General features: G+C 61.1%; 4 protein-coding genes across 9 annotated transcripts in view; all 4 read right to left on the bottom strand.

Annotated features, from left to right (window-relative positions):
* The window catches only part of LOC311442105 (6-phosphofructo-2-kinase/fructose-2,6-bisphosphatase 4), a 48,906-nt gene extending 46,667 nt beyond the window's left edge, over positions 1 to 2,239 (bottom strand). Inside the window, exon 1 of one of the 6 annotated variants that reach the window (XM_084530907.1) lies at positions 1,944 to 2,239. Coding sequence is in view for 4 of the 6 variants with exons in the window: in XM_084530908.1 (XP_084387034.1) it covers positions 1,944 to 1,983 (40 nt within the window). In the remaining 2 variants the exon portion in view is untranslated. Of the gene's footprint in view, positions 1 to 1,433; positions 1,458 to 1,943 lie in introns of those variants that run through there. The other 5 variants (XM_084530908.1, XM_084530915.1, XM_084530906.1 and 2 more) reach the window with 5 other exon arrangements.
* Positions 2,240 to 9,989: 7,750 nt separating this feature from the next.
* HYAL1 (hyaluronidase 1) lies at positions 9,990 to 11,837 on the bottom strand. The gene is made up of 3 exons (XM_084530710.1): positions 10,763 to 11,837; positions 10,521 to 10,610; positions 9,990 to 10,435 (listed from the first exon to the last, which is right to left on the bottom strand). Exons 1-3 carry the CDS (start codon positions 11,672 to 11,674, stop codon positions 10,118 to 10,120), a joined length of 1,320 nt encoding a protein of 439 aa, XP_084386836.1. The 5' UTR covers positions 11,675 to 11,837; the 3' UTR covers positions 9,990 to 10,117.
* Positions 11,838 to 12,223: 386 nt separating this feature from the next.
* Positions 12,224 to 14,396, bottom strand: HYAL2 (hyaluronidase 2). Its single transcript, XM_084530832.1, has 3 exons — positions 13,324 to 14,396; positions 12,888 to 12,977; positions 12,224 to 12,757 (listed from the first exon to the last, which is right to left on the bottom strand). The coding sequence occupies exons 1-3, from the start codon at positions 14,248 to 14,250 to the stop codon at positions 12,347 to 12,349; spliced, it is 1,428 nt and encodes a 475-aa protein (XP_084386958.1). The 5' UTR covers positions 14,251 to 14,396; the 3' UTR covers positions 12,224 to 12,346.
* Positions 14,397 to 17,267: 2,871 nt separating this feature from the next.
* Positions 17,268 to 21,789, bottom strand: TUSC2 (tumor suppressor 2, mitochondrial calcium regulator). The gene is made up of 3 exons (XM_084530745.1): positions 21,494 to 21,789; positions 21,040 to 21,160; positions 17,268 to 19,476 (listed from the first exon to the last, which is right to left on the bottom strand). The coding sequence occupies exons 1-3, from the start codon at positions 21,649 to 21,651 to the stop codon at positions 19,411 to 19,413; spliced, it is 345 nt and encodes a 114-aa protein (XP_084386871.1). The 5' UTR covers positions 21,652 to 21,789; the 3' UTR covers positions 17,268 to 19,410.
* Positions 21,790 to 21,850: the final 61 nt, after the last annotated feature.

Here is a 21,850-nt window from a genome sequence, read left to right as displayed (position 1 = left end):
ACCTCAAACCACGCGTGTAACACGACATACTCCATGCAAAACCAGAAACATCGCTTCTCGTCGCGGCGACACGAACTCACGGACCCACCAGGTCGGAGTGAATTTACCCAAACCGCGCTGCCACACTCAGCAACTCCAAAGCTAGCACTTCACCTGGCAGCACATTAAATACGTCTGGGGATCAGTATTCATAATTAGCGTGTGATTACAATATTTAGGGCCAGGGTTTGGCAGGCACCCAAGAACAAGCCTGGTTATTAGCCAGCCTGAGCCAATGCGGTCTCTTGGGGTGAGCCAGGCCAGCACTACACCAGAAACTTCCTCTCCATGCAACCAAATCACACCGAAATAACACCCCGGCCTCTGCAAATACCAACGCGTGTGGCTCCTTTCCATGTCCCCACTTTGAGCGCCTAATAAAAATTGAGTAAAACCAGGAATCCACTTAGCTTACTTAATTTCAGTTGCTAGAGAGCCCAACAGGACGGATGAGCGACTACAGACTTCTTTATTCCCTTTTACCCCCTTGTAGGATTTAATCGCTGGACCTCTTACGCTCTCAGAGAACACAAATCAAGCACTGCTTGTGACAGAAGGTTAGCGGACAATTATTTGACCCAAAATGGGACAAAAAAAAGGCTTCTGGGAAAAAACAGAGCAGACGCAAGGAACACAGCACTTCCCATATCTGTGGCTGCTGCTTCCTCCACTGCACGTTGAGAGTTTTTGTCATTTCTGCTACATTTGCCTTGTGAGCTTTTCCATGGACCTGACCCACGCAGGGCGTGTGGATGACAAGCCTACCCTATATTCTGTACACAAAGCCATAATCAAAAATAACACACAGAGCGAGGTGAGAGTACCCCACCAAGTCTTTCCCTTCAGAAAAAAAAAAAAAAAAAAAAAAAAAAAAAAAGCAGAAACCCTTCTGATCACGCTTTCCAGTGTTTAAAAGTCCAATGTAGAGAAAAACAGCTGGGACAGGGTGCTGCACACAGCTCGAGCCCTACAGAAACCCCACAGCCTCAGCAAGCACTCTGGGAGGCAGCCGCGGTGCTCTGCTGGCAGTGAGACACCAGGCACAGGCTGCACTGACCAAATCTGTGATTCAGAAGAGCAGAAGGAACATTGATGCAATCCAGTTGAGAAACACACTGGTGTAACCAAGCTGATTTTTTTTTTCTTTTTTAATTAGATGGATGACTAAAAAAAACACCATAAAACTGCTAAAAGCACTTCGTTTAATCCAACAACACCCTGCCGCTGGGCTATGTTTGTAAAACTTGGTGCTTTTTCCTAACAAAATGTCTTGTTTCACTCAGTCCAAGCAGACCCTCCCTCCAAGTGACCTCGCCAAAGTTCTCAAACTCAAACCCTCCCCGAAACGCTCCCCGCGCGGTGCCCTCATCCTGCATAGCGATCCCTCCACGAACACCCTCATTAGATGATGGCTCCAAATGACCGGGACCTGATGCAAATGGATGCTGTTGCTTTTAATTGCAGCCATAATTATGGGAGTGCCTCGCAGCTGAGTAAGGCCACATGAAGCAAACTTACTGGCAGCCTCGCGGAGAGCCCCGCGCTCGCTCCCCCCCCCCCCCCGGCTCCCCCCGAGTGACCCCACTCGGGATCGCTCCCGTTTGGCTCCGGCTGCTGCCGCCCCGTTGCTGGCGGACACCTGGGGAGGTTTCACTGGGAACGAGCCGGGCTTTAAGCCCCAGCCGGCTGCTGCCCCGGCTCCCCCTCCTGCCCCAGGCTGCGGCAGAGCCCGGGGGGGAACGGGGCAGCCCGGATCTCCCCGCAAATAACCAGTGGGGACCCCAGAAGGGGATGGATCCCACCTCCCCCCGCTGACCCGGGGTCGTAGCGATCTCCTCTCCCCCCTCCCCAAAATAATAATAATAAAAAAACCCTCGTGGGTCCTCAACGCCCCCCGGTCCTACCTCTGCGGTGCCGGCCCTGCGGGCGGTGGGGGCCCCACATCGGCGCCGCTGCCTCCGCTCCTGCGGAGCTGCCCGCGGCTGGGCGCGGAGCGGGGGCGGGACCGGGCCGGGGCCGAACGGGAGCGGCCCCGGGCAGCGCCCCCCCCCCCCTCCCCGCCGCCCGCCCCCGCCGCGGAGGAAAGGGGCAGGTGCGGGAGCGGGGAGGGCGCAGAGCCCCCAAGGGAACCGGGGTCGGGGGGCTCCGAGCCCCCCGTAGCGCCCGGCGAGGAGCCCGAGGGGCAGCAGCCCGGCGGGGGGGGCAGGAGGGTTTCACCTTAAGATCGAAAGGGTTGACGCAGGGAAGGGAGTTTGTAGGTATTTTTGCTTAAACTCCACGTGATGTGTTATTTATTACCGTGGTAGGATGGGTTTTAGTAACTCCTTCGTCCTCCTGCCTGGTTCCCTTCAAGAGTGCTGCCTGGGCTGGTTCCAGGCCAACGCAGGTACCAAAAGCTCTGCAAACAGTCCTGGCTCTGCCTGGGAATCACCAGAGGTGTAAAGCTTCGGTTACCAAAATGCAGCTTCTTGAACGTTAATCACTCACAGAGATGAAGTCATGTGAAAGAAAGGTTGTTTTTTTCGTAAACACCGAGTGTTTATGTGCTTATCTCTAGATGATGATGCCCCCTGCAATGAGGAAGCTCAGTGCCCGAGGTCAGCACGGTGCTGGTGGCGGTGTCACTTCCCCGTCGCGTGTGTGAGTGACTCACCCAGCTCCTGCTGCTCCCCTGGTCCTGGGCTCTACCTAAAGAAAGCATCGACCTGCTCAGAAACCCCTCTGGAAACCAGATTGTTAGGGACCGTGGGGGAGTGGGGAGAAAGAAGTTGCCCTGGAATCAAAGGGGCAACCTTCTGTTCTTTGGGGGAACCCTCAACGTAAGATCCAGCTCCTTGTGCATGCCCTGGAGCACCGAACGGCTTCTAGGGGTGCCTCCGTGCGAGTGGTGGGCTCTGTGGGGGCCAAGCAGAGCTTCCTTTCGTGCCCACCTCCTGGGCAGCACGTTGTCCTCCCTAACTCCCCTGTGATTCCGTCTGGACTACTGATACTTCATTTGCTTCACTGGCACGGACGAAATAGTGCAAAACACGATTTGGGGCTTGGTGTGCGACTCCTTCCAGCTTGGGGCTGCTGGCTGAAGCTGTCTGGGAGTTGCTCCATGAGAAACATCCTCAAATTGCACCCCCTCCCCCCCCCCCCAGGGACAGGGGCAAAGCCCCGTCTTGTCTGGTCTCTCCCCAAAACATCTTATAGTTGTGGTTTCTGGGTTTAGCAAAGTCTTTTCCCAGCATTGCCATTAAAAAAAAATGTTTAAAAAGAAGTGTAAAAATATATATATATATGTTATTTTGGTAGGTGGTATGAAGCCACATGAGGAGCAGAGAGCCAGGCCACTGCAGCAGCCATCCTGCATATTCATCCTTCTGTCCTTGGCCTTAAAAAATGAAGGAAAAAACAGCAAAACCACACGTCTGCAAGGAATCCTCATTGCTTAACGTAGATAAAAGGGTTCAAAGTTCCCCCCTCTCCCCCCAGCCAGCGGGAAGCAGCTCAGTAACCACACCAGGAACTTCAACTGCTCCTCTGGCAGAAGAAACGCTCCCGAGTCCCAACAGCAAGGAAAGCCTGTAATCCAGCCTGGGCTGCAGCACAGCCCGGCACTGATCAAAGGGCTCCTGCGTTTTCTTTCGGTGTTTTTTTGTCCTCTGTCTGGCCAATTCTCTCCTCCAGCTCCACGGGCTGGAAAGGGCAACGTGAGCGCTCAGCGCCGCCGCTCTCCTCCCAGCGCCCGCTCCGGGCTTGCCCTCTCTTGTCCAGGCGGTGTGTGCAGCCAGCGAGGCTGGATGTGAGCTGTGCTCATGCGCTCTTAAAAGCAAAATACGGATCGACCGGGATGGGGTTTAGCTGAGGGAGCTGTTGGAAAGCTGGGGTTTCGCTCAGCACCCGCGTAGTCAGCGCGCCGTGCAGGGGGACGGCTTTCTGCCTGAGCTAGGAGGGCCCGAGGGAGGTGGAGTTGGTTGGGCTGGCGTGGTGAGGAAGAGATCCAAGGAACAAAAAAATCAAGATAAGCACTCACACGACTCACACCTGGGATTTTTGTCTGAGCTTGTTCTTGGATTAAACCGAGCAAGCAGGGTCATCCTTTGGGCTTACTTGGTCCTGTGCCCTTCTCTGACGTTTTCGCGAGTTAACTTTCTTCTGCTGTAGTGTGAGCCAGTAGCCTTTCTCTCTGGATGACAGTAATTTAATGATGGTTAAACCCAGGGAGGTTTTATAACTATTTTAGCTGGCTTGTAGTCAAGCTCCTTGGTTTCAATGGAAGGTTTAAGCTGTTGGTCCTTTGTTTTTGTTAAAGCTCTTGGGAATCGGGCAAATGCAGGACTGTATTGTAGCTGGCTGAGCCAGGCAATGCAACTATTATTTTTTTTCCTTACAAAGACATTTTGTAGTCTTCACCCAGACAAACTGCAAACTTTTAGAAGTGTAAAAGGCAGAAATATCCATCGTCGAGCCAGCAACGAAAGGTTAGCACACTGCAATTATTCATGTAACCACATTGTACCTCCTTTTTCCTTTCTCTTAACTCCTTCATCTGTCCAGACAGTAAGATCTTGCAAAAATGACGTGGGCCCTTGTCCTGAGGCGCAGGAACACGTCAGGGTACCCCAAGGCTGGAGACTGCAGAAGTCTGGGAAGCTGAATCTTATCAAGTGGGAATTCTCCCCTCGCCCAGACCCCAGGCGCTCGCCTGGCCTTTCTCGGGCTCCGTGGCAGGGGCCGCCTCGTTACGTGCATTGCTGGCGTGTTTGCCTGGCTATTTTTGTGCTGCTCACTTACTGTACGTGCAGCTGCAGCCGAGTGCTGCGTCTCTATCAGGGACAGCTGAGATTTTCTATAACCTTTGACTAAGAAATAGCCGTGTCTTTAATCATGGCCCCTCTGCACAACAGGTAGCACTTGGGAAGATTACATAAATATTACGGTATTAAACATGTTTTTGGCATGTTGCTTGCTTCGGTGTTGCACTTCTTTCCAATAGTGGCTGTGAGGAAGAGGGAATAAACGGCACATTCAGACCATGGGAGAAATTAATAGTCTGATGTATTCTCTGTTTCGATTAGGGATTACCCACTGATTAACTTCCTTGTTATTTTAAACCTTTATATGGATTTATCTAGCAAGAACCCAGACTGAGGCACCCTTAGGAGGAGATCCTGCCTTTTGGCCATGGCAAAAGAGGAAAAGGTTGAACATCTCTTCTGCCCAACATCCTGAAGGGTAGCTGCTGGCAGATGGTGGTGGTGGTTCTCCCTGGGCTCACCTGACTTTGTACACCCATGGGGTGTCATTTTCAAATGAGTTCATTCAATCTGGGCGCCATTTCTGTCAGCAATCAAGGCAAACTGAGTAAGTCTTAGCACACAAAATAAAAAGCAATACGAGTATTTTTCAATACGATTAAACCCAGCATGTTTTTCAGGCTGAAAATCTGTTCCACCTAGCTCATTTTGTTAGGGTGGCAGAGGTGCGGGGAGAGCAGAGTCCCTTCCTTCAGTGAGGTTGCTCTGCTCCAGGCCAGCGAGTGCTGCCAAGAGGCAGCTGTGCCCCAGGAGCCGTTCGCACACCCCGGGGGAGTGGGCTGGTTTCAGGTGACCATTTGCAAAGGTCACCACCTCCGCTGTTTGGTGAAAGAAAAATAAGTTTTAACGCAGCCCACTCCTTGTCCCACCTGCCTCGGTGATGAGAAAGCAAACACAGCACTGAGTGCAGTGCAGATGCCTTGCACCCTGCATGTATCGGGCATTTGTGGTCACGCACCCGCTGGAGCCCTGCAGCAGCCACATAGAAAGGGTTCTGGCTGCCGTCCGTCTGCCACCAGAGCTGCACCTGCTGTGCTGGGTACTGCTATCTGTGCTGTGCTTTGCAGGTTTGTTGTTGGGGTGAGAAAAGCTGGGCCTGGAGCTATTCAGCTCCCTGCTATCTCGGCTGGGATCTGCGTCGTGCAGGTATCTGGTGATGCATATTAAAGCAAGTAAGATAGCAAAGCACATGCGCTTTGCACCAAGGGTCAGATACAGCCTGAAGGTTTTCTCTCCTGCCCCAATTTCAGCTTGCTTTGTTTTGGCCAAAGCAAGCCTCAAACTGCCCAACAGGACAGAGGATTGCGGCTGTTTCATCTTAATTGGGAATTACAGCTAGCAATCTGTCAAATCAGGCTTCTCCTCCCAAGAAAACTTAGAGCCAAATGCTTGGCAGTTTGTGCAAATTGCTTTGCTGTCAGATTTGCTATAATGTTCAGTGTTTAAGTTTGCTCACAGTGTAGCATTGGAGCATTGGAGCAGCGTCTTGGAGCGCTGTGTGCCTGTGCATTTAACGTGTCATGGGAGGAAAACTCGTCCGCAGGGTGTTCTATAAAGCACAAGCCAGTCAGTTCACAAGTCTGACGCTCCTTGGGCTGTTGATAACCCTCCTGTTGGCTTGCCAGCACTAGCACAGGACACTGATGAGCCTGTTTTTAAAACCCCAGGGTGGAAAATAACCAGGAGAGGAGTTACTGCCAAGTCAGAGCAGCAGAGATGCTGCAAATAGCGCAAGTGTTGTGCTTCCCGGTAAGCGAGCTTCCCAGCGCGGAGGCATTTTTGTTTACATAACCTGAAGCAGGCTCTGCTGTTTGGGCTGGATGTCTAAACAGTTGCTGAGAGCCAGCAAGCCATGCCTCAGGGTTGGCAATGTATTATTATTATTTTTTTCCAAGTAACTTCTGAACTTGCAGTCCGCTGAGCCAGAGGAAGGAGCGCTGGTGCCCCTGCAGCGAGGTCTGTCCCGCACAGGCCGGCTGTGGAGTCTGCGCCCCAGAAAGACCAGAGGTCTGGATCTTTCCTAGAAACACCAGAACGAAGCAAAAGAACAGAAGTGGGAGGTTTTCAAACGCCAAATCCAAATAGGCTGCAATCCTTTGTCCTGTTGGACAGTTTGGGGCCAGCTTTGGCCAAAACAAAGCAAGCTGAAATTGAAGCAGGACAGAAAACCTTCAGCCTCTCCTGACATCGCCACCGAAAGCACGCCACTGTTCTGACACCTCCAGTGCCGCCAAGCCAGCACCATCAGCATCTCCCCCAGGACCGCAGCACCCCGCATGCCTGCGAAGCAACCAGAGCTAGGGACAGCCACCAGCACACGGTGCCACAAGACTCTGCTGCACGTATGTGAGAATAGCGGGCACCTCAAAGACCCACGTGCTTGATGTTGAGCCATACAGCTCCTGAGGCTGCTTTCAGCATGGATTTTATGCCGTCCAGAAGAGCTCTGGGCTCACGCCAGCTCCATGCACCCAGCGGCCAGGAGCATGGGCAGAGGGAGCCTGGCTCCAGCCCCCTCAGTGACGTCCCATGACTCCCGAGGTGGCTGGTGGGGGACCAGCACTGCTCATGAGGTGCCACCGTGATCCCTGGTCACCTGCTGCTAACCATAAGCATGGGCTGGTAACACACAGCCAGAGCTGCAAGCAGTGTCTGAGGACGGTGATGTTTGGTAGCATGGGGAGTTCCTCTGCGCTGATTTTGATGTTTTTAGTCAGGGTATGAGGTAGAGGAGAATTCTTATTACCTAGTTAACAGCCCTCTTATTTCCAACTTGTGTCAGAAAAGCCTTTCTCTGGGGGGGGGAGGGCTTTCTTCTTTCTCTTTTACGCGATCTCCATGCTTTATTCAATCTGTACTTTGCCTTTCAGCTAAACTACTTCATGTCCTAGTCATACCAAAGTATTTAAGGGCTTCTGACCATTAGCATCTTTGTTCTAGGTCCTACAACATTCTTCCTCATTTCAGAGCAATCTGCAACTCAGTTTTCACTGTTTGGGACAGTTAAACCATGCTAAGCACTGAAGATAGATTATCTTCTGGAGACAGAACATGGCTTAATTTACCTAGACCAAAAATACTCAACAAAATACTTTTTGAAATGAAAAAACAGGCTCTGTAAGGACGGATTTAAGCGACTGTCCATGTTTCTTGGAGCAGCGCTGATCTGAGCACTGCAGATTTGCTCACCCACCCTGAAAACCACTGTCTGTGCACGGTGTCCCTACCGTGTCCTTGTCCTCCTTGGAGCCAGGAGCTGGTGGTGGGACACCCAGTGTTGGGTGTCTCTGGCTACCCCATAAGCTGGCCTCCAAGGTTGGAGGCACAGCCACTGTAAGGATGACTAACACAAATCCTTTTAAACACACTGAAAACTACTACTTGAAGGTGACAAGCCTTGCTGGAGCCCAGGCTTACATTATTTCAACACCAAGAAAAAGAGCTCGTCCACCTTGCCAGCCTGGCTTTTGCTCCAGGCGAGCCACGAGCCAGCACCTGGAGGCAGGGTTCTCGTGGTGCTCATGCAGCTCCTGGCAGCGTTCAGACATTTCTGCAGCTCGAGAGGCAGTGTCTCATTCCTGGTGCCCTTTTCAGTGCTTTGTTCAGGTAATGGGCTGAATTAGCCTAAACTTCCATGCCCACGAGACTCCCCAAAGCAGCCCCTAACACCGCACCAGGTATCCAGAAGCCAAACACCTGAAGCACATGGAATGACAAGAAGCTCCAAGTACGGAGCCGTGACACCTTCCAGGCATAACAAGGACTTGGACATCACAGTTGTTTTCCTTCTGTGAATAGAAAGGTGAACTTTGATACAAATACCAGATTCTCAGTAGCTCGGGAGGGACGCATTCAGAGCATTTGAGTTGAATCACATTCTGCATACAGAAAATACTAAGATAATATTGTTTCCAATATTTACACACAGCGTTTGTCAAGTTCTTGCTGTGAGAATTAGATTAGACAATTCTTTCTGGGCCAAAATCCAATTATGACTAAGTTTTTTGAGGGAAAGAGCTTGGCAATCAGGTGGTACATGCTTCTGAAGCCTGTGGCTAGGGAACCAAAGGGTCCAATCGCATCTCCATCATTACCTTGTCCGATTCCTAGTCAAACTAATAAGGAGATGTGAGCAGGATGGATACTTATGATGTCTCTGCAGGAATCAATCAGGTTGTTATTGGGGTACACACAAGGATGAAAGTATGGGCAGCCAGCCCCAAATTATTTCAGGTGGGAGGCTGATGTTGCCAACTGCTTTGTAAAAGACACTCATGCTCTGGAGAGAGCATCTTGTAAAGGGATGTCTGGAAATGTTTCTGTGTCAGTGTTGTTCTGTTGCCAAAATGATGCCTGCTATCCACAGGCGAGCTTTTATCACTGCACTTGAAAGAGTTGTAAAGAAAAATTTCTAAACTATTTAAAAATCTTCCAAAGTATTTCAGTAGGTTTTGAACTCATCAGCTGAAAAATAAAAAAATGCAACCCTGTGAGAGTGGCTTGTAAGGACAAAGAAGGGGCATCAGAGACCTGCAGCTGCTTTAGAGCAGGAGGTAATAGGAAAAGGACTCCCCGAGTTGTAGATGTCACTTCTGTAGCGCATCACCAAGGTGCAGTCATGAGCTGATGCCTGACCTGGTCCCAGGAGTAAAATATCAAGTCCCTAAATATCAAGTCCCTGCCTAGCAGTTCTCCTTCCTTCTTTATGTCTGCATTTAAGAAACCATCTTCACCCTGCGTTGCTCTGTAATTCTATGCCTCTTCAAAACCGGAGGCTCAGATTAATTCTCTTCCTAACATTCAGCTACAGGTTTATTGACTCCTCAACTCTGCAGTCATAACACCCGGTGTGCCCTTGTGCGTCGTGTCCTCTCCTGCAGGGACAATTCCCCACGCGGGGAGGTGCCTGGGGAGAGTGGCAGGGAAGTGGCACCCGGGGCTCTGTATGAGCTGGAGCAAATCAGAGGGGATGGGTGCAGAGTGCCGAGCCTGCTGTGGGGCATCAGGGGGTGCTGCCAGACCCCACACCCCAACTGCCAGGCCCTTTGCAGCATCCTGCAGTGTCACGGGTGGCCCTGGCTGTCCCCTTACCAACCCTGCCACCACCAGCAGCCGGATCCACAGCGGAAGGACGCAGCGACACTGAGCTTTGCAGAGCGGTTTTATTTTCAGCCTGGGCTTTGCTTCCTCTCCTTCCCAGCTGGGTGCGAGGCGGTGCCACCCTCCCCACCTTGTGTGTCCCCAGCACGGGGGCGGGGACGGGATGCGGGCAGGGCTCACGGGGAGGCACGCTGGGTGTCGCAGCGCTCTCCCTGCCAGCCACTGTAGCACTGGCAGCTGAAGCCTTCGGCCAGCTGGGACGTGTCCACGCCAGCAGCCAGGCTGCGCACCATGGGCTGGGGCTTGGCAGCCGACAGGTCGATGGCGAAGCGAAGCGGGTCGAGGTGCAGGAAGCTCTCCTGGTCCCCCCTGCGCACGCAGCGGCCGTGGCTGGAGCAGAGGCTCTGGCTGCACAGCTGGGCGCTGGTGGTCACGTTGACGATGTAGTGGCCCAGGGCACCGTCCAGGTAGTCCTTCAGCTTCAGGCACATCTCCTGCACGGGGAGGTGATATCACAGCCCCATCGCGGTGGGAATGAGGGTCCTGAAGTCCCCGTCCCACCTCCCCTCCCCAGCTCACCTTGGAGGTGCTGTAGTTGGAGCTCCCCCAGAGCACGATGCCCGCAGCGCCCTGAGCTGCGCTCTCCCCGATGGTGTTCACCAGGTCCTCCTGCGCCCGAGGGGAGAGGAGAGGTCACCTGGACACGCCGCCACCCCACCAAAAGCCACCTGGCACTGAGCCATCAGCCACCTTCTCCCAGCACAGCGCCGCAAAGCCCCAGAGCACCCCAGTGCCCCGCACCCCGTCCCCACCAGCCCCACCTCAGAGAGGAAGTCGACGGTGTTGTCGAAGGCGATCTGGGCGTAGGGCAGGACGGGGATGGCGGCGGCGAGGATGCCATCCTGGACGGCGAAGGCCTCGGCCACGCGGTAGCGGACGTAGCTGAGCACCTTGCCGGTGCCCTTGAGCTGCGGGGGCAGGTAGATGCTGGGGTAGAGCGCCCGGCTGCTGTTCCAGAGCCACCCCAGCTCCTGGTTGCGCTGGCGCTCCACCGCCGGGCAGCTGCCGTTGTACTGCGGGCTGCCGAAATCGTTGTTGTAGCAGTCGGGGAAGCCGTAGAAGCCCCAGTAGCCGCCGGGCCGCAGGCGCTCGCCCAGCTGCAGCGTCTGCTCCATGAAGTTGCGGGCGGCCTCCTCGTACTGCTGCTGGGCCATCTTCTCCACCAGCCTGGAGGGCCACTCCGGGTGCTGCTGCCTCACCAGCTCCTCCGACCTCTGGCGGTAGACGTCCATGGAGCCCCAGTCGCGGACCCAGAGCGGGCGCCAGCTCTCCCAGTCGATGACAGCCAGCCCATCATAGGAGGCATCGGGCAGGGCGCTCTGCACATCGCGGGCAGCCTGGCGGAGGTGTGCGGCCAGGCTGGCGTTCTGCGGCAGCCCCCCATCCACCGGTTCACCCTGCGGGGAGTAGTGCGGGTAGAGCCCCAGGCGCTGGCTGTAGAAGAGGGTGACGTCCTGCCCCACAAAGGCCTGCTGCGCGTTGGCCAGCACGTCGAAGACGCCGAGGGGCAGCGTGACGTTGTGCCAGCGGGCGCACGGCTCGCTCGGCACGTTCCACACCGTGACGAAGGGACGGCCGGCGAGGACAGGACCGGGACCGGGACCAGTGGTGGTAGCAGCAGAGGTCGGGGTGGGCAGGAGCAGCAGGGTCCAGCAGTGCCACCACAGCCACATGGTGCCCGGGGACGGCGCGCTGGGGGCACGCCGAGCTTTTATGGGCAGCCCGGAGGGACACGGGGCCCCTGCAGGTCCCGGTGGTGGAAACCGGAGGCTGGCACGGTGGCGGGCCCTGGTTAATCAGTGACACGAGCGGGGGGGGGGGGACACGGGACAAGGTCGGGCTGGGGACGGCGCCGCGCCGGGACCGCCCGGTGCCCTCCGCGCCACCCCCCCGGCACCGGCCACGCTCGCGGGGTGGCGCCAAATCCGGGTGTGGGCGTGGCCTCTGGTGGATGTAGGCGTGGCTAACGCCACGGTGGGCGTGGCCTCGCCCGGGGGCGCGCCCTTGGTGCTCCACGTGTGTGCCACCCCCCTCCCCAGCACCCCCCCAGCCCCAGCCCCAAGGAGCCGCTGTCGCTCGGCGCCGCTTCGGCTTTAATCGCGGTGCGGCCACGCCGCCCCCGTCCCTCCCCTTACAACAGGAGAGGCCCCCCCCGTGCCCTCCCTCCATCCCCAGCCACCCCCCGGTGGGCACCAGCCCCCAGCACCCAGGGCAGGAGAGGGGTGACCCCCACCCCTCCCACCCCAATAAGCTGCCAAGCAGGCGATTTAGGGCCAGTGTCCCTCAGGTCCGCTACACCGCTGCAGAAAGGGGGTGCTGGGGGGCCCCGTCGCAGTCCAGCGAGGCTAGCGCCAGCCCAGGAGCAGCAGCAGCAGCAGCAGCAGCACCCCCAGTCCCATGGGCGTCGGGGGGCCGGGGGCTCCCCCACGGGGTCCTGCCGGCTGCTGGCAGCTGCTGCCCTGCCAGCCCTGGTAGCAGTGGCAGTGGAAATTGGTCCGTAGGAAGCGGGTGTCAGCGGGGGACAGGCGGCCCTCGGCCCAGAGGAGGGGGTGCTGGGGGTGCTCCGCGTCCCGGCGCCGCAGCTGGAAGCTGCTGGGGTTGAGGTGCAGGAAGACGTCGGCGGAGCTGTCCTGGCGCAGGCAGCGGCCCTGGCCCTGGCACAGCACCGTGCTGCAGAGCTGCGCTGCCGTCGTGACGTTGACGATGTAGCGGCCCAGGTCCCCCTCCAGGTAGTCCTTGATGGTCTGGCACGACTCCTGGGGAAAAGAGAAGGAGTCAGCAGGGGCGTGCTGGGGTGCCCCAGGGTGCATCCCAGGTGGAGAGGACGCCCTGTCATCAAGCTGTCAGTGCCCTCCCACCCCTCACCCAGGCAGACCCCAAACCTACCCGGTTTTTGGTGTAGTCTGCGTCACCCCAGAAGATGACCCCGGCTGCACCCAGCGCTGCGCTCTCGCCAATGGTGGAGATCAGGTCCGGCTGCAGTGACAAGAGCCTGGTTAGTGCCCACGGGCCCATGAAGCACAGGGTGTCCCAAAAATACCCATGCCATGGGGCGAGGGGACTGTCCCGGCTCCTCAGAGAGGAGCCTGCACCCAGACCCTCCTCCCTGGGGCTGGACCGACCAGCGCAGGAGCCGAGGGCTCTCACAGCTCAGGGTCCCAGCTACAAGGACCCATGCGTCCAGTGACACCTCCCAAGGGAGGGGACGTGGGGACAGCGGCCAGCACTCCGGCCAGCCCAGAACCTCTTTCCATCATGGGTTGAGGCCACCCATGGCTGGGATGAGGACAGCCCAACAGCACGGCCCCGCTGCCAGCCCTACCTGGCTGAGCACGTCCATCTTGCGGATGTAGGTGGGCCGGGTGTAGACGAAGACGGGCAGGCTGTAGCCATCGTGGTGCTGCTGCGAGATGCGCATGGCCTCCATCACCCGCGCCCGCACGAACTTGCGGCTGTTGGGGGTGGAGGCCAGGAGGGGGTCGAGGTAGATGGAGGGGTAGAGCGCCATGCTCTCCCTCCACAGCCACGCCAGCTGGTCGTTGCGCGTCTTCTCCACGTCCGGGCACTGCCCCGTGTAGCTCTCCTTGTTCTTGCTGTAGTCGTGGTTGTAGCAGTCGGGGAAGAGGTAGAAGCCCCAGAGCTGCTTGGGGCGGAAGCTCTTGGCCGAGCGCAGCGTGCTCACCATGAACTGCCGCGCCGCCGACTCGAACTCGAAGACCGCCTGCTTGTTCACCTCCTCCAGGGAGCGGTGGGGCTGCCGCTGCACCACCAGCTGCCGCGAGACCTCCTGGTAGACGTCCTTGGGCTTCCAGTTGCGCACCCAGATGGGCCGCCACTCCTCCCAGTCGATGACGGCCAGCCCCTCCTTGGCGGGCGAGCGGATGTACTTGCCGATGCCCTCCTGGAGCCGGGCGAGGTGCTCGGCCAGGCTGCTGCGCTGGGGCACGCCGCCGTTGACGGCCACGCGCTGGCTGGTGTAGTAGGGGTAGAGCCCCAGGCGCTCCTTGTAGAAGATGGTGAGGTTCTGGTCCACGAAGCCCTCGTTGGGCGACGCCTGCAGGTCGAAGATGCTGAAGTCCAGGGCCACCTGGAAGCGGGGCTTGCAGTCCTGCGTGGGCACGTTCCAGGCCACCAGGAACGGCCGCCGGGTCAGCAGCGGGGCCGCCGACGGCTTCTCGGGGGGCTGCCGGGCCAGGGCCAGCAGCGCCAGCCAGGGCAGCGCCAGCGCCGCCGCGCAGCCCCCGAGCATCGTGCGGGCACCGGGCGGGGGGCGAGCCCGGCCCCGCTCCGCTCCCCTCCGCTCCCCTCCCTCCGCCGCCGCCGCCTTTGTCCGGGACAAAGCCACCGGGGCGCGGCCGGCGCGGGGCAGCCACGTGCGGCGGGGCCGCCCCCTCCCGCTCCCGGTGCGGGCCCGGCGCCGGAGCCCGCTGCCGCCCCGCGCCCCCTCCCCGCCCGCCCGCGCTGCCGCCGCCGCTCCCCGCAGCCGCTGCCCGGCCCCGGTGCCCGCTCCGGCCCCGCTCCCGCCGCGCACCCCCGGCGCCGCCCCCCCCGCCGCCCGCTTTAAGGCGCCCGGCGCGCACCACGCCCGCCGCCGCGGGGGTGCCGCCCCCCGCCGCACCGCCCGGCACGGCCCGGCCCGGCCCCGCCCGCGGCTCAGCCCCCGCTGCGGGGGCGCCGCTGCCCGCGAGGTGCCGGCGGAGCGGAGCGGGGCGGCCGGGATGCGGATACCGGGGGGGCAGAGCCCCGGTAACGGAGCGGTTCCCCCCCCGCGTAGCGCGCTTGGTACGGCCCGGCCGGCCTCGCGCGGCGGGGGGCGGGGCCTGGGCCAGGGGCGGGGCCGCCGGCAGGGGGCGCCAGGGGGCGGGGGGGGCCGGGGAGGTGGCACCGGAGGGGGGGGGGGGGGCACTATGGGGATGGTGGCCCTGGGACCATGGTGGCCCCCATAGCGGTGTCCCCAGGACAGTGGTGTCCCCACAGTGGTGTCCCCAGGGCCATGGTGTCCCCCCATAGCAGTGTCCCCAGGGTGCTGGTGGCCCCAGGGTGGTGGCCCCAGGGTGGTGTCCCCAAGGCGGTGGTGTCCCCATGGCCATGGTGTCCCCCCATAGCAGTGTCCCACCACAGCGGTGTCCCCAAGGTGGTGGTGTGCCCCCATAGTGGTGTCCCCAGGGCCATGGTGTCCCCAGGGTGGTGTCCCCAGTGCCATGGTGTCCCCAGGGAGGTGGTGTCCCCAAGGCAGTGGTGTCCCCATGGCCATGGTGTCCCCCCATAGCGGTGTCCCCATGGAGGTGGTGTCCCCACAGCAGTGTCCCCATGGCTGTGGCATGTGTCCCCACCAGGAGCCAGGCCGCCCTGAGCAGGACGCTCGGTGCTCTGCTGCTTGCCCCCTGCCCCATCCCTGGGGACAGGGACAGGGAGCGGTGGACGCGGGGACACGGTGGCGGTGGCTGTCCCCATGTCCTGCCCGCGCCTGGGCAGCAGGGTGGCAGAGGAGGGAAGGCAGCGCCCGAGCGTCCCCGCCAGCAGGGATGAAGTCAGCCCCAAGACAGCTGCAGAAAGGCTGGGCCACCACAGCCCCGCTGCCATCTGCTCCCGGAGTGACACAGCGGGGACACACGGGCTGTGCCGGGACCCTCCCTGCCCTGGTGTCCCCTCGGCAGGCAGCGGGGACAGGGCCCGACCAGCCTCGGTGCCCTGCAGGAGCCCCGGCTGCTGGGGACACGGGGATGGCAGCTCCCCGCGGTGTCCCCATCCCTGCCCCTGCTCACCCCCTGTCCCCATGAACTCGCCACGAGGACAGGAACGTCCCCCAGCAGCAGCGGTGGCCCCCACCCACCCGCTGCCGGTGCCGCCAGGACGGGGACTGCGGGGCCAGGAGCCACCCAGCCCGGACAAGGGTGGGAAGCCCAGGGCGAGCCCGGCCGGCGCGGGGAAGGAAGCGGGGCTGAATCTCCGGAAGCGCTCCCCGGGGACGGGAGCGCCATCGTGTCACCGCCCCGAGTCCGTCCCCGTCCCCTCAGTGGGGTCCAGCCCGGGCGATCCCCCGCGGGTGGTTTTGGGGCTCCATCCGCGTCCAGCCTGGGATCCCGCAGCGCCCACGGTGCCGCCAGCAGAGCTGCCACCACCCTGCCAAAAAACCTGTGCCAAGAGCCAAGAAATCCACCCGGCGGGCACTGCCCTTCCCCTGCGTGCTGCCTGCTGGGGCCATAAACAGGCGCAAGAAAACGCCTCAAATTTTCCATCCCCGTGCGCCGGGGGCCGGGTGGCACCTGCAGTGGCCGCGGGGTCAGGGCCGGGCGGGCTGTGGGGGCGCAGGAGTGGGGCCCGGCCGCGTGTCGCAGCGGGACGCGGAGCTGCCCGGGGCCGAGCCAGGGCAGCCGCATTGTTCTGCCGCGCCCGGCCGTGACGCCCGCCGCCGGGACACCGCGAGCCGTCCCCGCCGGGGTCGGTCCCCACGGGACAGCGGGCAGAGCCGGTGCTCTGGGAGCTGTGGCAGCATCCCCATGAGTTGTGTAGGTTGCTGTCATGAAACCTTTCGTCAGCGGCTCGATTTCCAGCCGGCCGGCGTGGAGGAAATGATGCGAGGCACATGCGGTGGCAGGAAAAGGCTCGCGGGGCTGCGGGGTCGAGCAGGATGCAGGGCTGCGCTGAGATCATGCTCGCTCCGTCCGGCAGGGCCGGGACAGCGGGCGGCATCCCGGCGTGGGGTCACGCCGGCGATGAGAAACTCGTTAGCTGAGCGCAACTGACGAGGCCCCGATTTGTCAGGCGGGTGATTAAGGAGCGGACGCGCAGATCCTGTCCCCGTGGGGCTCGGCTTGAGTCAGCGCAGCGCGGCCGCACGCAGCCAGGGCAGGATTTCCACTCGGTTTGGGAAGAGGAGCCGGCCCCAGCAGCTCGTTAAGCGGCAGGTCCCAAATCCCAAGCTGGGGCATCGAAGGGGTCACCGCTAACGGCCCCGGCAGCAGGAGCCCTCCCTGCTGGTGCTCACCCGAGCAGCATTTTCCACGTGCTCCTGCCCACTTGGGAAAAAATCCGTGAGCGAGCAGAGAGCTTAGCGGCTCGGACTCATCCAGCACCACGTTCACGAGCCCCCACCCGGTGCCGGAGGACGCCGGGAGCTGCCGGGTTTCGCCACCGTTTTGGCAGCAGGCAGCGAGAGGCGGCTGTGGTTTCGGAGAGGAGAAGCTGAGATTCCTCGGGTCCCCGCAGCCTCCCTCCTCGCGCGGGCTCCCGGCCGCGGCCCTCCCCATTGAGCCGCTCCCAACCTTGCGGGATCTACAAACAATTTTATTGAAATTTAACAAAAAGTAGACAGATGCACTCGGAGGCAGAGGAAGGGCCATAAATAGTGTACGTTTCTCAACCCCCCTGCTTCCTATCCACACGCTAGAGGAGCAAGAACCCTAGTGTCGGTGAGTACGCTTCGGCTACACATCCACACGGGGAAGCACAAAGTTGCACAGAGGTGGTAAAAAAAAAATAACACACGGCAAGGAAACCTTCCTTTTTTTTTTTTTTTCGCTTGCTCCAACGACACAGTGGACACAGATACTATTTACAGCGATCTTCACATTTTTCCGGGTGCCTTCAGCCGCTCCCGAGGACCCTCCAGGCTGGGGAGGAGAAACAGGGCGAGGCAGATCGGCGCCTGCCCGCACGGCTTCGCCGCCTCTCCTCGGCGGGGAGAAGAGGGTGGGAGAAGGCGAGTTTCTGGGGGAAGCGCGGCTCGCTGCCCTGGGGGAAGGGAGGAGGGGCAGGGCAGCCTCTCAGCGAGAACAAAGCGGCCCCAGAGAGGCGGTTTTCCAGGAGATTGCGGTCTGAGCCCGACTCGGAGCAGGTGGCGTGAATAAGAAACTCTTCAGAGGGGGATTGTTTGAAGACAGACTCTTTCAAGCAAGCGGGAGAACAAAAGATGGGGAGAGAGGCGCCCAGCATCACAGTGTAGACCAGCTCCCCGCTGGAGCCCTGCCCGGCACATCCGCCTCGCCCTCCGTGCCCGCCCTGTCACTGGAACAGCGGGTGGGGGACGCGGAGGGAAGAGGTGGTGACAGGAAGACGGCAACAGCCACGCCGCGGTTATCTCCCCGGAGCCAGGAATGTGGCCCCGTGCCCGGGGCCGCTCCGGCTGGGCACAGGGATGGATACGGGATTGGATACGGGATTGGATACATCCAACGCAGACGCCGATAGGGCCGGCGGCCAAGCGCCAGCAGCTTAAATCAAAAAAAAATAATAATCGAGGTAGCGAACGTCTGAAGTGCTTAGAAAGTAAATAAGTTCTGGGATGAAAGAGCAGGGAAGCCGGGCGGGCTGCTGCGGGAGCGGGCTGCGGGGCAGGCTGACACAAGGCTCCTCGGGGCCGTCGCCGGTCCCGCAGCAGCCGGCCCGGAGCCCCGGGGCCCGCTGGCAGGGTGGGGGGGAGATTTTTGGGTGTGGCTGAGGCGCCCCCGGCCTCGAGCAGAAAGGGTGAGGAGAAGAGAGCAGGGCCTTCCGGAGCGGAGCAGAAAGCCTCCTGTTAAAGTGCATGGCGTTTCTCCTCCTGCCGCCAGCTGGGGCGCGGGGGGAACCGTGGTTCACATGGCCAGGGAGATTTCCAAGCCGGGGCAGGCCTAGCGAGCGATTGTTTGCGAGGGACGGGGAGGGAAGCGATGATTTCCTTCCTGCCGGGCTCTGCCGAGGCCGATCCCATCGGGAGGGAGGGCGAAGCTGAGGCGATGCCCGGCCCCACGGCAGCGAGGGGCCGTGCTCTGCAGGAGCCAACTCGCTCCCGCGGCGCGGGCGGGGAGGAACCCGGAGGGCCCCACGGCCGGGCAGCGCGAGCGGGGAACGCGAGAGGAGAAGGGGCAGAGGTCCGAGGGAACGGCACCCGATCTCCGCCCCGAGAGGAGCGCAGCACCCACCGGGCGTGCTGCCGGCCCGGCTCCTGGTCCCCCTCCGTCAGAGCCAGCTCCGCACAGCGCCGCGGCGCCGGCCACCTCACCGCCGGGCAGCGGTCACCTTGCCCTGGCTCTCCCGGGGCATACCTGAGAAGCAGGGGGCTTTGTCTGCTGAGCAGCGCGGGCTCGCTCTCCCTTTGCCAGCTCAAACGCAGCAGCTCGCGTGCAGTTCCAGTCACCCATCCGAACGTCGGCTAGAGGCTACAAAAGAGATTTCAAGTCTTCTGACTCAAGCAGGGGTGTTTGTAAGCAGTCGTTGCATGAGGTCACCCATCTCCTGCGAGGAGCAGCAGCCAAGCACAGCCCGGCCGAGCCCGCTCCGTCCCGCCTTGCCCCCGGGCGAGGGGAGAGCCACAATCCACGTCTGAGTGTCCGAGCATCCTCCTTCATCCCTCCGCTTCGCCGGGAACTCGGGGCAGCCTCGCGCGGTGACACTCGGGGCAGTCCCGCCCGTGGGCAGCAGCACCCGGCGGTCACACCTCGCAGATGATCACGGGGAAATCCACATGAATGCGAGGGTGCTCCAGTTTCACTATACCCTGAAAGGAGAGGCAGGGCGGTGGGCAGGGGGACAGAACGAACGCTCTGGAGGCAGATGAAGCTCCGCAAGTCGCCCCGCGTGGTGTTGGCACCACAGAGGGCACCGTGCCCTCCGGGAACCAGACCCTGAAGCCGCCGTGGCACCAGGTACCCGCAGCGTGCAACACAGAAGCGCTCTGCCCTTTGCCCCCATCCCTGGAGAGCCAACCAGGCGCGGCCGCTGCCGCCCACGCCGGGTCTGGAGCGCAGCCGGGCGCGGGAGGAGGGAGCCGCTCTGCCAGGCACTGCCCGTGCAGCAGCTGAGGCGTGACTGGCAGAGAGCGGCTGCCTGGGCTGCTCCCCCGGCACCTCGCATCCACGGGATTTAAAAGACTGAAAAGAGCTCTCTGAGAGAATGCAGCGAGGGCAGCTGGCACGCAAGAAAAGCAGCTTTCTGTCCAGAGGGGATGCTGCTGAATGCAGGCTCCGTCCACGCCAGCTACAGGCGCCTTTCCCATGCCCCGGGGCAAGTGTCCTCCTGTCACAGCACCGCCAGGACCCTCTCGCCGGGCGGCAGTGTGAGTGGGGCGCTGTGCCCGCCGGGGCAAGAAGCACGTGGCTGCTTGGCAGGAGCAGGATAAAGGCCCACAGAAAAACTTGGCCCTGTGAAAAGCCGCTCTGTGCCCTCTCCAGCTGGGCCAAGCTCTCCCACTGGGTGGGTTTTAACCTGCACCAAGGGCTGGGACACAGCTCCCTGCCCACGCCCCATCGCTGTGAGAGCAGCAGAGCCTGTCCTGCTGGGGGCTGCCCACCCCTGGAGCACACCAACAGCTCCCCCTGGGCTCACGCCTGCGTCCTGCCTTTCTGTGTACCTCTGAGACTCCTGCGGGGTGCTCTGCAGCCGGGCTTCCTCCTCCCTTCTCACCATTTACACCCCTGAGAAGCTTCCCTACACTTTAGTTATCTTTCTCCCGCACCCCAATTAGCATCCTGCCTCCTGCCTGGCTTCACCGCGTTCACTTATTTCGAGGGAGCACTAAATCCTGAGCACCTCCGAAGAGGGAAAAACATCGCTGGCAGCACTGTTGTCACCACTGAGCTGGAAGGGGGATGGGCACGCTCGTGTCAGCACATGACTGGCTTTGGCTGCTGCTCCCAAACTCTCTGCTGCGATGTGACAGCTGTGCAAACACCTGCGCCTCAGGGAAGGTGTTTGGTGCTGGGCTGCCACGGCCTGGTGCTGCACCCTGCCACACACGCCTCGGTGAGCCACCGCCCGGCCTGGTGGCTCTAAAGGACCGGGGCTCTGCTCCTCCCTGGAAAGGGAGCCGGGAGACTGTCACCATCTCTCCCTCTTCTGCCACTGCCTGGCAAGGTGACGTGGGGCAGCTGGGACACCCAGCAGCCGTAGCTTAGGAGTAGGAGCTGTGGGAAAAGCAGAAAGCCAACGCCCTCCCTGCAGTACGGTGCCCGGAGGTTTCCTCCTAACCCCGAGGTGTGCAAGAGCTGCTGCAAGGCCAGGACCGCGGGTGCAAGCAGGACGTTTCACCACCTGCCTTCCCCCACCCCTCTGCGCACGCTACCTGAGGTATCAGGTTCTTGTGGATCCTCTTCAGCTTGGCACGCTTCCTCCCATTCTTGGTAACGATTGTCTCCTCATAGAACTCGTGGGCAAGGTCCCCGTCCTCGTCGTAGTACATGGAGCTGCGGGAAGGCGCAGGAGGTCGTCAGAGGGGTGGCTGCTCCGGGCCATCCGTGGGGCCAGGCGGGGAGGCGGTGGCAGGGGCGGCCCCTCCCATCCCGTGCGGTCCCGTGAGGCCCGGTCCCAGCCCCTCCGGTCCCGGTCCCGGTCCCGGCTCCAGCCGCTGCCGGTGGGCCCGGGGATGCGCCGCGGGCCCGCTCCGGGTGGCGGCCGCGTTGCCATGGCAACGGCCCCCTAGCAACGGCCCCCTAGCAACCACCCCCATAGCAACCCCCCCGCGCGCTCACCCCGTTGCCATGGCAACGCCCCCCCCCCCCCCCCGTCCCCTCTCTCACCCGCGGCGCGTGAACACGAAGGGGGTGGCGGCGCGCGCGCCCCGCGGCCTGGCCAGGGCCTGCTGCCCGCCGGGGCCCTCGGCGCCGCCGCCGCCGCCACCCGCCGCCGAGGAGGCGAAAGGCCACAGCCCCCGCGACTTGGAGCCGCTGGCGCCCATAGCGGCGGCGGCGGCGGGGCCCCGAGGCGGGGCGGGGGGCGGGGGCCGGGCGGCGGCACCGACGAGCTCCCGGCCGCCTCCTGCCTCCGCCGCCGCTGCTGCCTTGCGACACTTCCGGCGCGCGGCGGCGCCCCCTGCACGTGACACGGGGAGGCCACGTGACGCAGGGAGGCCACGTGACAGCGGCGCCCCCTCCACC

This window comes from Aythya ferina (assembly GCF_964211825.1).
Source record: "Aythya ferina genome assembly, chromosome: 10".
Lineage (NCBI taxonomy): Eukaryota > Metazoa > Chordata > Aves > Anseriformes > Anatidae > Aythya > Aythya ferina.
The sequence above is the reverse complement of the archived record's forward strand: the minus strand, read 5'-3'. Positions and strand labels throughout refer to the sequence as shown.